The sequence below is a fragment of the Clarias gariepinus genome, chromosome 20 (assembly GCF_024256425.1).
Source record: "Clarias gariepinus isolate MV-2021 ecotype Netherlands chromosome 20, CGAR_prim_01v2, whole genome shotgun sequence".
NCBI classification, from domain to species: Eukaryota; Metazoa; Chordata; class Actinopteri; order Siluriformes; family Clariidae; genus Clarias; species Clarias gariepinus.
The window spans coordinates 26,296,978-26,309,784 of NC_071119.1; the positions used below are offsets into that span (position 1 = coordinate 26,296,978).

General features: G+C 38.3%; 1 protein-coding gene across 1 annotated transcript; it reads left to right on the plus strand.

Moving 5' to 3' along the window:
* The first annotated feature begins 6,275 nt into the window (after nt 1-6,275).
* On the plus strand, nt 6,276-12,433 carry si:dkey-22i16.9 (matrix remodeling-associated protein 8). The gene is made up of 4 exons (XM_053479555.1): nt 6,276-6,431; nt 7,297-7,602; nt 7,847-8,164; nt 9,856-12,433. Exons 1-4 carry the CDS (start codon nt 6,389-6,391, stop codon nt 10,014-10,016), a joined length of 828 nt encoding a protein of 275 aa, XP_053335530.1. The 5' UTR covers nt 6,276-6,388; the 3' UTR covers nt 10,017-12,433.
* Nucleotides 12,434-12,807: the final 374 nt, after the last annotated feature.

The window sequence follows — 12,807 nt, forward strand, 5'->3', positions numbered from 1 at the left end:
CCCACGTCGGCTGAACCTGCACCGGACCTATGTCCGTGACGCTGAGTGACGGGGCTGGCACGCCTTCTGCTGGGTCGGGATGAGGAGCGGGCACGACGTCCTCAGGCTGAGGAGCTGGTGCCACGCCCGCGGAGCTTGGTGGCTGCGGAGCTAACGCGACGTTCGCAGAGCTTGGCGGCAGCGGCGCTGATGTCATGTCTACAGAGCTCAGCGTCTGCAGAGCTGAAGCAATGTTCGCGGAGCTTGGCTGAGAATTGGGCACTATGTGCTCTCCAGGATGCGCCTTGACTCACCACTGTTGCTTTCAAGCAGAGGTGGCGGAGGTGGAGGAAGTGCATTTTCCTCACCGTGCAGCAGCGGCACGTAGTCCTCCACGTCGAGCAGAGGCAGCGGGGGTGAAGGGAGCGCGTCGTCCTCGCCGTTCAGCGGCGGCGTGTCGTCCTCAACATCAAGCAGAGGCAGAGGTGGAGGAAGCGCGTCGTCCTCGCCATTCAGCGGCAGGGCATAGTCCTCCACGTCGAGCAAAGGCGGGGGGCCGAGGAAGAGGATGAAGATCAGAGCCTGCTGTGTAGCTCTCCTGAAGCTATGATCCTCTTTCACGGCTCTTGCGAAGCTGAAGCTGTACAAGCAGGTGTTGGAGCTGTCTTGCCTGCTCCAGCAGGTCTTGAATGCGCTCATAATTTATCTTCACCGAAAATTGGACAGTTCCTGGGTCCCCTCCTCCTTCTTTCCTCGCTTTTCCTGGGGTTCTTGTTCCCTTTCCTCCGACGTACCTGACCTTCCCGGGCCGTACCTCACCTTCAGAGCATGGGAACCTATCACCCTCAGCTTCATCACCTCTGAATGGCATCCGCCAGATGGCGAGCCTGCAGCTTTCCCAGCTCTGCCGCGCCTCTCTCTCTCTCTCTGCTCCTCACTGTCATCCCGCAAGTCCGCCAGCTCAGGCAGATGGTGATTGCATCACCTCTGAATGGCGTCCGCCAGATGGCGAGCCTGCAGCCTTCCCAGCTCTGTCGTGCCTCTCTCCTTGCTTCTCGCTGTCGTCCAGCAATTCCGCCAGCTCGGGCGAGATAGTGATAGCTCCCCCTAAAAAAACGTCTAGGGGGGAGACCTCTGCTATGCCACAGAGGCGGTCTAGCTTTCTGTCATGATGCCGGCCTGAGTGTTTGCATGGCATAGTCGGCAAGATGTTTGTTCAAACGGTGCTTTTATTGATTATTCAAAGCAAAACAAAACGAAAGCTCTTTTATTAGAGCACCTGGAAACTTTACTGCAATTCTTTCACAAACACAACCATAATAACTATAACTACAGCAAACTTAACGATAACAACAACCAGCATAACTATAACAACAAAAGCTAGACGCCGGACTGACTTTCAGTCAGGCAATTTATAATTAACATAATTACTTTCCTCGGTTCAGGTGAATGCTTGCGTCACCTGACCGAGGTGCAGCCTGGGAACTGAAGTTTCTCTTTAATCAACCTATAACATAACAAAAAACACAACAAAAACCAGTCTTTGGGCGCCTTGGCGCCCTCTAGGGGTTAACCCTTACATCAAGCCTCGACAAGCACTGTGGGTTAAAGAACGCACAAGCATCGTGTGGTTTGACTTTAATGAGCTGGAAAGAACTTCAGTGGAAAAAAGCCATATTTGAGTTTCACACATTTTGCAGACAAGACTTGGTTTCGATCGTCAGTCAGTCACTGCATCCTCCACACAAACACAATGCTGTGGTCTGTCATCATACGATTTTTAGGTGAGTTACATTTATTTGATTAATCTTTAAACCAACAAGCATTCACGCACCCTTTAAATTTTAACAAAAATGACAAACAGATGTCTTATTTTAATGTCAGGACGCTGAAATGGCCATTCAAATACTGCTTCATTTATTTCTTATACATAATTTAAAAACCTTATGATGTTTTACATGTTTTTTTTTTTTAATAATAAATTGTGTGTGTGTGTGTGTGTGTGTGTGTGTGTGTGTGTGTGTGCTTATGCATATTTTAAGAATTGGTTCATAGATTGGTGATATAATAACAATAGCTGGCCAAATTTTGTTGCCCATTTGTTCCGGGCTTTCAAGCTGCCCCAATCGGAAAATAAATAAATAAATAAATCTTTGTAGGTAGAACCCAACATCAACAGGATAAGAACCCTTAGTTTTTTCACTAAAACAAAGTAAATTTCAGCCCCAGTGATTTTTATAACTCATATGAATATGAATACAAACAACATAACTGAAATGCAAAAAAACTTTTTGGTTCTTAATGTCTAAAACAAACCTGTCTTCAGTATATATCTATATTTAAATATTTACATGCAGCAACTACCTACTTAGAGGCAGAAGAAGGGTCTAATTGATTACCTTTAAGAATTTTTTGATCATGCTCTCTCAGAATTGCTTTGAAGTCTCCGTGTCCTTTTTCTTAAGCAAATATAGATGAATATAAAAGTGTGAGTGTATAAGAATACTGGATATAAGGCTAAACCCGGTTACTTAATGTTTATTGTGAGATTTTCAGTGCACTAAAGACAGAACAGGCTTAGAAGATAACAATGTACAGTATACATTTATTGCTGGTTTAATCACTTGGTAAATAAGCAAGTCTTTAGTGTTCGTTTGAAGACACGGCTGTTTGGACATCTAAGGGACGTTCAGTCCATCACCTGAGTGCAGAACAGGGAAAAAAAAGGTATAGCAGGTTGGGATGTTGGGATCAGTCACGCAGTGCTAATGCATCACAGGGAGTGAGGTACAGGCCAGGGTGAGGTGTGTGCAGGCCGTGGAAAAGCTGTGGAGGAAGTTCACCAGTGGGCAGGTATGGGATCAGTTCCAGCAGTCGGAAAACATAAAAGGAGGTTAGTGCAGTAGACAAGTAGTAACAGACTGAAGAACCTGAAAGCCCTGTGTGGAGAGAAATAGATGACCTACAGTTGCATCAAAAAATAAATAAAGAAAGAGAAAAAATAAAGAAAAAAGTTTTGGTTTGTCTGCTATTTTTAAAGTTAAAATAACATGTATAATATAGATGCAAAGCAATAATGATCAGGCCCAAGCACCTGTGCCAACTTGTGTGCTTAGTAAGCATCTAAATACCTAAAAGGCCCAAATTCTGAAACAAAAGCATCACAATATAATGTGATGTCACTCAATATGGTGTCACTCATCAAGTTATAAGCCACTTTTCCGCATGAGTTTAAGGCATCACCACATCTGACCTGTTTGAGATACTGAAAATCCCTTGACAATTATACATCCACAATGTCTTGAGATCATATAAGCCTGATTTGATGGCGATCATATAAACCCCATGAGAGGAGTATATCAAAATTTACATTTACGTATTTGGCAGACGCTCTTATCCAGAGCGACTTATATTTTTATCTCATTACACATCTGAGCAGTTGAGGGTTAAGGGCCTTGCTCAAGGGCCCAACAGTGGCAACTTGGTGGTTGTGGGGTTTGAACTTGAGATCTTCCGAACCGTAGTCCAATGCCTTAACCACTGAGCTACCCCTGGCCCCAAAATCCATTGCTAACAAACCAAAATAACTGACTTACCGTTGAGTAGAGCCCATGACACGCACAGGAAAAATGAGATCTAAATGTGTACTGGGTTTTGCATGTGTACATACAAGTGTGTATGAGCTATTTAGCAAAATCTTGTTAAAAAGGCCCTGTGTCACACTTAGATGTCCTAATGACAGCAGATTCCATTCCGTGTAATGATTTTGATTCATCGTGTTAAGACGTCCAAAAAGACCGGGACGCTGGGGTGAAAAAACATACTTAAAAAAACACGGCATAAACAAATCTAAATAATAAATCGATGCAATACATTAAATCCACCAATAAAACATTATGTATTTTCCAACAATATCATTTAAAATGTTAATAAAATTTCATTTGAAGTTGGTGACTGCTAAAAATTATATAAGATTGAGATGATAATTATGGGTGTTTAGCAGACTTGTTTGTGACAAACACCATGTCTGTGGTTAAAGATAATTATAACTGCCCATCCAACCACAGTGTTCTTCCATCATAATTACTCATCATACTTAATGATTTTTCTTTCCCTCAGGAATCGTTGTTTTGCCCGCGACACCGTCTTTGGCTGCGAAGGCTCTGGAGGTCCGGCTTGGAGCGGCGGTGACGCTACAGTGTAACTTATCATATCATTATGAGATTAACTGGGTAAGGATGAGCTCGGAAATGAACCCTGAGCTCCTGATGGTTCTGGGGCTGAACAAAAATGGGGATTTATCCATCACCTGGAATTCTAACAGCTCCAGTTTCCAGGGTTTCATTAATAATCGGTTTATCCATCTGAAAATAGTACACGTTTCCCAGACAGACCTCGTCACGTACTTCTGCGCGGCGGTAAATGACAAGCAGATCAAGTTGAGTGAAGGAATGCGGTTATATGGTAAAGAACAGGATGTCTGGTGAAAAATCATTTTCACTGTCTTGGTTAACAAGATCATGTTCGCGATCATCTTTTTTTTTTTTTTTTTTTCAGCTCTCTTGGATGAGAAACAGACTCCAGCTGAGAATCTGACAATTTCCCAAGGTTGCATATGTACAATCCGTGTTGTTATTTATGAACTGTTTATATAATGAGCTGTAAATAGAAATGCTTTTACATTGCCCACATCCTGTGCTCTAACTTCCTGTCTTTTTTTTTTTTTATTTAAGGCTCAGACACCAAATCAGAAGATCTGGGAGGACATCTTCACACTCACATGTTAGTCTCAGGAGTGTTGAGCGGCGGTGTTCTCCTTATGATCTTCACCATCATCGCTGTCCATATAATGACCAGATAAAAAGCTTGTGCTGGAATGTCTTGTGGTTTTACAAGACAAAACCAAGTTTTCTATAATCAACTCCACTATTTTACTGAATTGCTCTGATTCTTGTTTATTTCTGTTGGATCAATGGCTTGCTTTTCTCACTTTAACATTTCACATCTGTGTCTTGCTTGATGTTATTTCAGATTTTTTTTTTCCTTTAGCTATTATTATGTCAGAAAATTATCAATAATTATAATGCGAGACACCTGAGCCACATATTTTGCTGCCATGGAAATTAAATTATCATTCATGTTGGGAATAACTGTAATAGAACCAAGCACAATGATAAAGATCAATGCAACAACAACAACAACAACAATAATAATAATAATAATAATAATAATAGTGCATTATCAAAAAAATCAACAAGTAAAGTGATCATTTAAAATGTTTTTTTTTTTTTTTTTTACATTTCATTTAATTAAATTGTATTTTTATAGCACCTTTACCAATGGTAATCGTCAAATTCAAGTAGTTTTACAGAATCGAAATAAAATGATGGAAATGTGTAATAATAATAATATATGTGTATGCAACATTTAAATACATAATTTTGTCAATTACTGTGAAAGTAATGTTTTTTTTTTTTTTTTTTGAGGTGGTTGCTGGTTAATATTTTTTTAAAAAGGTCATTTACACAAAATGTTTAATGGTGATCAGTTTAATTTCATTGTTTTTCTTTGCTAAACATATCAGAAGATTTTTTAATCTTATCAACAACAGGAAACTGGAAAATCTGATTCAATGCTACGGTTACGTTAAGTACAGTTGAGTGAAATATACTAAAAAAAAAACATAACAAAGTGAATCAATACCAACTACAATAATGAGTCATAGAATAAAAAAAAATCCTTGAGTATCTACTTTTCAGAACATTTATGTATTGAGTGAATATATTTTATGAATGTTGCATACTGAATGCGGAAATATACAAGCTTGTGTGTGTGTGTGTGTGTGTGTGTTTGTGTGTGTGTGTGTGTGTGTGTGTGTGGTTTAAGTACTGGCCAGAAAATTATTTGATTATGTACTTTGGAATGAAAAGGGAATAAAATATGCTAGCTTGTTAGGTAAAAGCTTTTAAAACTTTGTGTACATTATGGACTAACAAACAAAAACAAATGAATAATAATAATAATAATAATAATAATAATAATAATAATAATAATAATGGTAATAATAATAATAATAACAATAATAATTATAGTGGTAATAATAATAATAATAATAATAATAATAATAATAATAATAAATAAATAAATAAGCATACATTTACATGCAGGAAAAGGCCATGTTTAAAGTCTTTACCCTGATTTTCTGAAACCTCAGGAGATTCCAGGAGATGGCAGTATCAAAGAAGAATAGGAAGAACAAGCAGAAGAAGAACAAAAAAGAAAGAAAAAGAAAAAAAAAGAAGACACGGTTTCTCAAGATCAGTGGTGGAAATGCAAAAACAAAAAAAAGACAATTAAAAAAGTGTTAAAGATTTTTTCTCTTAGGTTTTTTTTTTTTTTTGGAAACACGATGCAGCTGATAGTGAGCAGGATGTTTTTGCTGCAGTTTCTTGGTAAGCGCTGTAAAAATGGGTGCGGGCGTCGAGACCCTGATCTCTAATGTGTGCAAGGGAACAATTCCTAATAACTCGTTTATCAAATCTGCAAGTGATGCAGAATTGTTCAGCATGAACCTGGACACATGTTTAATTATGAATGTAATGCTAACATCTGGAAGTTATAAAACAGTAATAATGCAGTCACAATTAACTTTTGCTGAACTTTGAACTGTTTGCAATGCTGTCTTTATTTAAATTGCACCTCCAGGGTCCGGGTTTGATTCCCGACCAGGCTTGATTCCCGTTTCTGTGTGCATGGAGTTTGCATGCTCTGTCTTAATTGCCCGAAGGGGGCGAATAAGTGTGTGAGTGTGTGTGTGTGCCCTGTAATGTAATGGCACCCTGTCCATGGTGTACCCCGCCTTGTGCCCTAAGCCTCCTGGGATAGGCTCCAGGCCCCCCGTGACCCAGAATACAGGATAAAGCGGTATAGAAGACGAGTGAGTGAGAATATTATTGAACAATAGTCTAATAAGCACATTGTTGTTATTTTTTCTGTACTTTGCTGCAAGCCAGACTCAAATTCCTTCTGTGTGATAACATTGGCCAATAAATGGTCGGGACTTGTGATGTGTTTTTTTTAATTGCTCTCTTATTTTGCACAATCAAAAGTCCTAGTATGAACTGAACACCACTTACATTTATAATTACGTTTTCGTGTATATTTCTATAATATTAACTGATTCTAGTTAGATTCAGCACACCACCTTATGAAAACACACCAGGTTTTATTGCTTATTTTTAATAGTTTAAAAGTTGCTTAAAATAATTTATAACTGATCATAAGGTCTCTATAGATTTCAAGCTCTTTTTTTTTCAGGTCTGCTTACCTTCCTGTCTGTGACCTCTGGCCTGACGGTGATGCTCGGTCACACGGCCACCATTCCCTGTAACCGTAGGTGCTCTGATTTTGAATGGTTCAGAAAGGACTCCCTGGTGTGTAGTTTTACAGAAGGAAAGCTCAATGTCGCGCCCGAGTTTGAGGGCAGGATTGAGTTCTCGCAAGCTAACCTGAGCCAGGGAACCATCTCCCTCACTATCTCCAGTGTTGTGTACAATGACAGAAGCTGGTACCTGTGCTCCTGTGATGGTGACAAGAGCTGCGACCACTACCTGGAAGTACTTGGTAAGTTCTTCTGGAGTTACACCAGGAGGTTTTTCATTACTCTCGCTCTTTGAAGTTGCCTTGTTTGCCCTGTTTGGTGGTTCGTTTGCTCGAAGCCTTAGACCTTTCGAGCAGTAAGGTTAAACTAGACTCTGATTTTTAGGAAACATTGATAGAGCAAATTGAATATTGGTGCTGGTTGCAAAAAGGAATTGTACAAATAAACCTATTCAGTATATATATATATATTTTTTTTTTTTTTCAGTTCCAACTTCAGTAACTGTCATGGTTGGAGACAAGGCTAAGCTACCTTGCTATGCTGAAACGGATAAACTCACAGCTGAATCTAAGGCCTATGTCGAATGGAAACAAGATGACAGGCTTGTGGCAAAGCTAGAACACGGAGAGACGGAATCTGGTGCAGGATTTAAGGATCGAGTTTCTGTCTCCAAACAGGATTACAATAAAGGAGACCTCTCCCTCACCATCGATGATGTCAGATCCCCCGACACTGGCTTATACAGATGTTTTGTCCAGAATGGAAAATCTAAATACCCTGAGGTCGTCGAACTCACTGTAACAGGTTGTTATGTCTTTATTACCTTTCGTATTAACTGTAATCCATATTCAGTGTTATGTTAAGCACACAGTGAGCATTTAATAGAGAAAACATGAATATCTGTGTTCAGATTTCAGACATAATTACATAGTGACAGACATGTGCCTGTATGTATGGTGGCCGTGAAGTGCAAAACAAATTAACAAAACTGAAAACAAAATAACAAATTTAAAACCAATTAACAAAACCCAAAACTATTTTTTTTGGTGGCGGGGGGTTTTGTTATTTTGTTTTCGGATTTGTTAATTCGGTTTTAAATTTGTTAATTTGTTTTCCGTTTTGTTAATTTGTATTGCACTTCTCGGCCAGTTCGATACAAACCGGAAAAGGTAGATATAGTTTGCGAATAAAATGCTAACCCCTGATTAGACGAGACATCTGTCACTTAAGATATACAGGAAGTAGGAACATGTTTCTCTATCTTTGTTTCTTGTGTGTTCTGCTTCACTTTAAACTATGATGGCCGTGAAGTGCAAAACAAATTAACAAAACTGACTTTAGGGCCACCGTAAGTATGCCATATTTGAAACCACAATAATGTTTGCACATTCATACACACACACGAATCTACCGCTACTACAGTACTTCCTGTATATCTTGAGTGACAGATGTCTCGTCCAATTAGCGGTAAGCATTTCATTCGCAAACTATACCTACATTTTCCGGTTTGTATCGGACTGGCCGAGAAGTGCAATACAAATTAACAAAACGGAAAACAAATTAACAAATTCAAAACAAAATTAACAGATCCGAAAACAAAACAACAAAAACAAAACAACAAACCTCCCTAAAAATAGTTTTGGGTTTTGTTATTTGGTTTTGAATTTGTTAATTTGTTTTCCATTTCGTTAATTTGTATTGCACTTCTCGGCCAGTCAGATATTAGTTATTTTGTTTTCCGTTTTGTTAATTTGGTTTTGAATTTGTTATTTTGGTTTAGGTTTTGTTATTTTGTTTTCAGTTTTGTTAATTTGTTTTGCACTTCAGGGCCACCGTATGTATGTCTTTGTTTTATATAACCATTCCTAACATTGAAGGATTGTACAGTATACCCCTCCTTGTACCCAAAGTGTCCTGCAAGAACTGTCAACACATTTATAAACCCAGGAAAGATTAGTCACCTAAGCACTTAGTAAAGATGCATTAAAAGGAAAAAAAAAAAAAAAAAAAAAAGGTATGAGATCTATGTGCTAAGAACTCACAGGATTGGGAGTAACCGGGTGTGTTCATAAGAAAACCACTTGTTTAGTGAGACTAATCAGAAATAAAGGCTTTAGTTTGCTAGGGAGCATAAAGATTAGACTTTGGAGTGATGGAAAAAAGTCACGTGAAAGTGAAGCGCGTGAAGCGATGGATCCATCACGCATAGTGTCCACTGTACAAGGCTCTGCAGGCAGTGTTATAAACTAAGAAACCCCTGATTTTAAATCTGAAGACAAATATTCCCTGATACTGAGTAATAAGGAAACTATTTGTTCTAGAACGTGTGCCAGGAATTAAGATTTACTAGGCAATAAATGAGCAAATAATTCAGACAAACTTATCATTTTATATAAGAATTATTTTTGTTGAAAGGGAAATATAATATTCAATTCAAAATATTACTATTGTTAGTTTTTCATGTAATTCTGACTTGTTTGTTTGTTGTTATTTAGATTCCCCACTACACTGGACTCATTATATCTCAGTGTTGCTCATTGCTGCTGGACTTGCTGGAGCTGGTGTTCTTCTCTGGATTTACAGACAAAAGCTATTTAAGGGTCTGTGTTGTTCAAATGCACAGCATCACCCAGTTGCAGTGGCTGATGGGAGATAAAGCACTTTTACTTGTTTATTCTTCTTTGTTTATTTTTTTTAACTTTACCTCATTTTCATTTGCTGCTCTATATGCACTATATGCACCTTATTCAATTTTAATTACCTCAGTATTATGTAGTTTAGTAAGTGTGCTTTAGTTAAAAGAATAAGCTTGAAATTTTTTTTTTTTTAATGAAGTAGATTCATGGTAAAGGCTCTGGGTTACTGCTCAAAAGGTCTAAGTCTTCGAGCAAACGAACCACCAATCTGCTCAATCAAAGGCCCTTAAGCCCCTCTGCTCCACCCTTAACCATCTGCAAACCACTAACAAGCTGTAAAGAAGGGGAAGTCACTCTGCTGCAATATGTTTATCCGAAAGCTTCTCCTTCAAACATACAGTATGCATATGGTAAAGTTACGTCCTGAACTACCCAACACTATAGTGGTGTATTTTCCATTGTATGAGACAATACATCCTTCAGGAGGTGAAAGATAAATCCTACTACTGTGCCAGCATTATCGGATCCTTGGACCTTTGAACAAGAATGTGAAACTCTACAGACTGAGGATTCTTACATCTAAGTCGTTCGGGTGCTACTGTAGAACTTTATTGTAGTTTGGATGCTTAACTTTTTCCCCTGACCTGAAAGACAATGCAAAACTCAAAAATAGTGCTAATGATTGTTTTGTCATACCAGCATTAAATTAAGCTACCAGTGATTGTGACAGTGATGCCACACACACGGGCATGTAACAACCAGTTATAAAAGACAAGTAGGACCACAGTTCTTTATTAGTGTGTTGACGGTCAACCGGAAATATTTTACAAAAAGTGTTGTCATTTGTTCCAATTAAAAATATTAATGTCTAAAAGGTGCATAAGCTGATCCATCCGACCATTAGCCCAAAGCCTTTACCACTGATCCACTACTTTTTTTTTTAACCTGTTTTATTTTTTCACTGGAAACATTTAATCACTGAAACAGCAGAGTACAAAGTCGTGAGAGCTGTTGTTAGTAAACTTTAATCACCTTTTATAATTGTGTGGTTAATGTAAATTATTCTGACCTCAACCTTAATATGAAAATGCTCTGCATTCTCTTATTAATTTTCCATAGTTCTCATGTAGACATTGATTTACTTGAAAAAAAATATTTTACAAAACTGAATTTAACAAGGCGGCATAGTGATGTAGTTAGGTTAGCACTATCACCTTGCACCTTCAGGGTACGTGTTTGATTACCATCTCTGTATTCATGCAATTTAAATGTTTTTTTCCTGTGCTTGGTGGGTTTCCTCCGGGTACATCGGTTTCCCCTTACGGTTCCCAAATTGCCCGTAGTGTGTAAATGAGTGTGTGAGTGTGTGTCTGTGTGCCCTGCGATGGATTGGCACCTCATCCAGGGTGTACCCCGCATTGTGCCCTAAGGCCTTGTTCACGCAGGCGTTGAAATCAAGCATTTTCTGGCGTTCGTATCGTCCGTTGAGCGCGGATCAAGTGCCGAGGGTTTTCTACACATAGGAGTCAATGAGAGTGTTTACACGGGCTTTGGGGACGTGCATTTTTCAAAAAAAAAAAAAAAAAATGTGCACGCAGCTTTTTCTTGGTTTTAAATCCCAACAAACGCAAGGAAAACGCTTGTAGTGGGTTTTCGTCGCGTTCATTTTACACTTCGGAGAACCGGATATATCCCATGATCCTACATGCTATACATAGGAAAATGCAGGAAAAAAGCTAAATAAAGAGGGTGAACCCGGTAGTGGCGGCGATTGTTTTCTCTCCCTATGTCGCCGTATTACGAGAATTTTTAAACAAGAAGATTAATGTCTAATATAGCAAAATGGTCCATATTTAAAGGAGTCACCTCAAATAAAATGACAAGGGCTTTCATATCCAGTTCCTGACACACTGCCCCCACAGGATAACACACAAACTAGAATATGGGCTGCAGGCTGACGTTAGACAGAAACAAACGAGCGCCGGTGTAGAAGTCAATCGAGCGACACTACAAAATGCAACACAAACGTCTAGGACGTTTAGAGCACGTTCGCTTATCCAAAAATTTATCGCCCATGTGAACGAGGCCTAAGTCTCCTGGGGTAGGCTCCAGGCCCTGTGTGACCCTGAATACATTATAAAGTGATGTGTAAGTGAGTGAATTTGACAATAATGTGAATGTATCTGTTTAGACTTGAATGTTTAGGGACGGCCCCTTTTTTACGCACTTTTATCTAAAAGCACACAAATGTACCTCATTAACCTATTTTAGTATTTAAAGATTTCTGACACTATTTCTGTGCTTTCGCTAAATTCTGTATTTTTTTTTAGACATTATACAAGAATGAGGACCATTCTTTTTGTTTTCTGTTTTTCTCTAAATTTCGTACTTCTTTGTAAACTTCTTCTGTCCTTTATTTTTTTTATTATTCCATTATTACTATTTTATTTTATAGAATTAAATATTTTTTACTGTAATAAAATAAAATACATGAACAAAATGTTATGGATCTTTTTTATACTTAAATAATGAAACATACAGTATGATTATTTCTATCATAATGTACAGTATTCATAAAAAAGCATACTGTAATTAAAGCCTTTAAAGTAGCTTTCGTCAGTCATTTTTCTTCCAAATCCTGATTATTTTATATCACCATTTTTAACCACTGTTTTGAAGCGTCCCATAATTTATGAAGTCAACCTTATGTGCAAGAGTAATATATAATGTGCTTTTGTTGTTTCTCTCAGAACAAAAATAACCATTTCAACAAGGTCATAAATATTATGAAAAAATCATATTTTTGAGAAA

Excerpts from the sequence above, each read along its gene's own strand:
- si:dkey-22i16.9 (XM_053479555.1), top strand. The coding sequence starts at position 6,389 with ATGCAGCTGATAGTGAGCAGGATGTTTTTGCTGCAGTTTCTTG. Across the intron at positions 6,432-7,296 it reads GTTTTTGCTGCAGTTTCTTG|GTCTGCTTACCTTCCTGTCT; the intron begins GTAAGCGCTGTA and ends TTTTTTTTTCAG. Across the intron at positions 8,165-9,855 it reads CGTCGAACTCACTGTAACAG|ATTCCCCACTACACTGGACT; the intron begins GTTGTTATGTCT and ends GTTGTTATTTAG.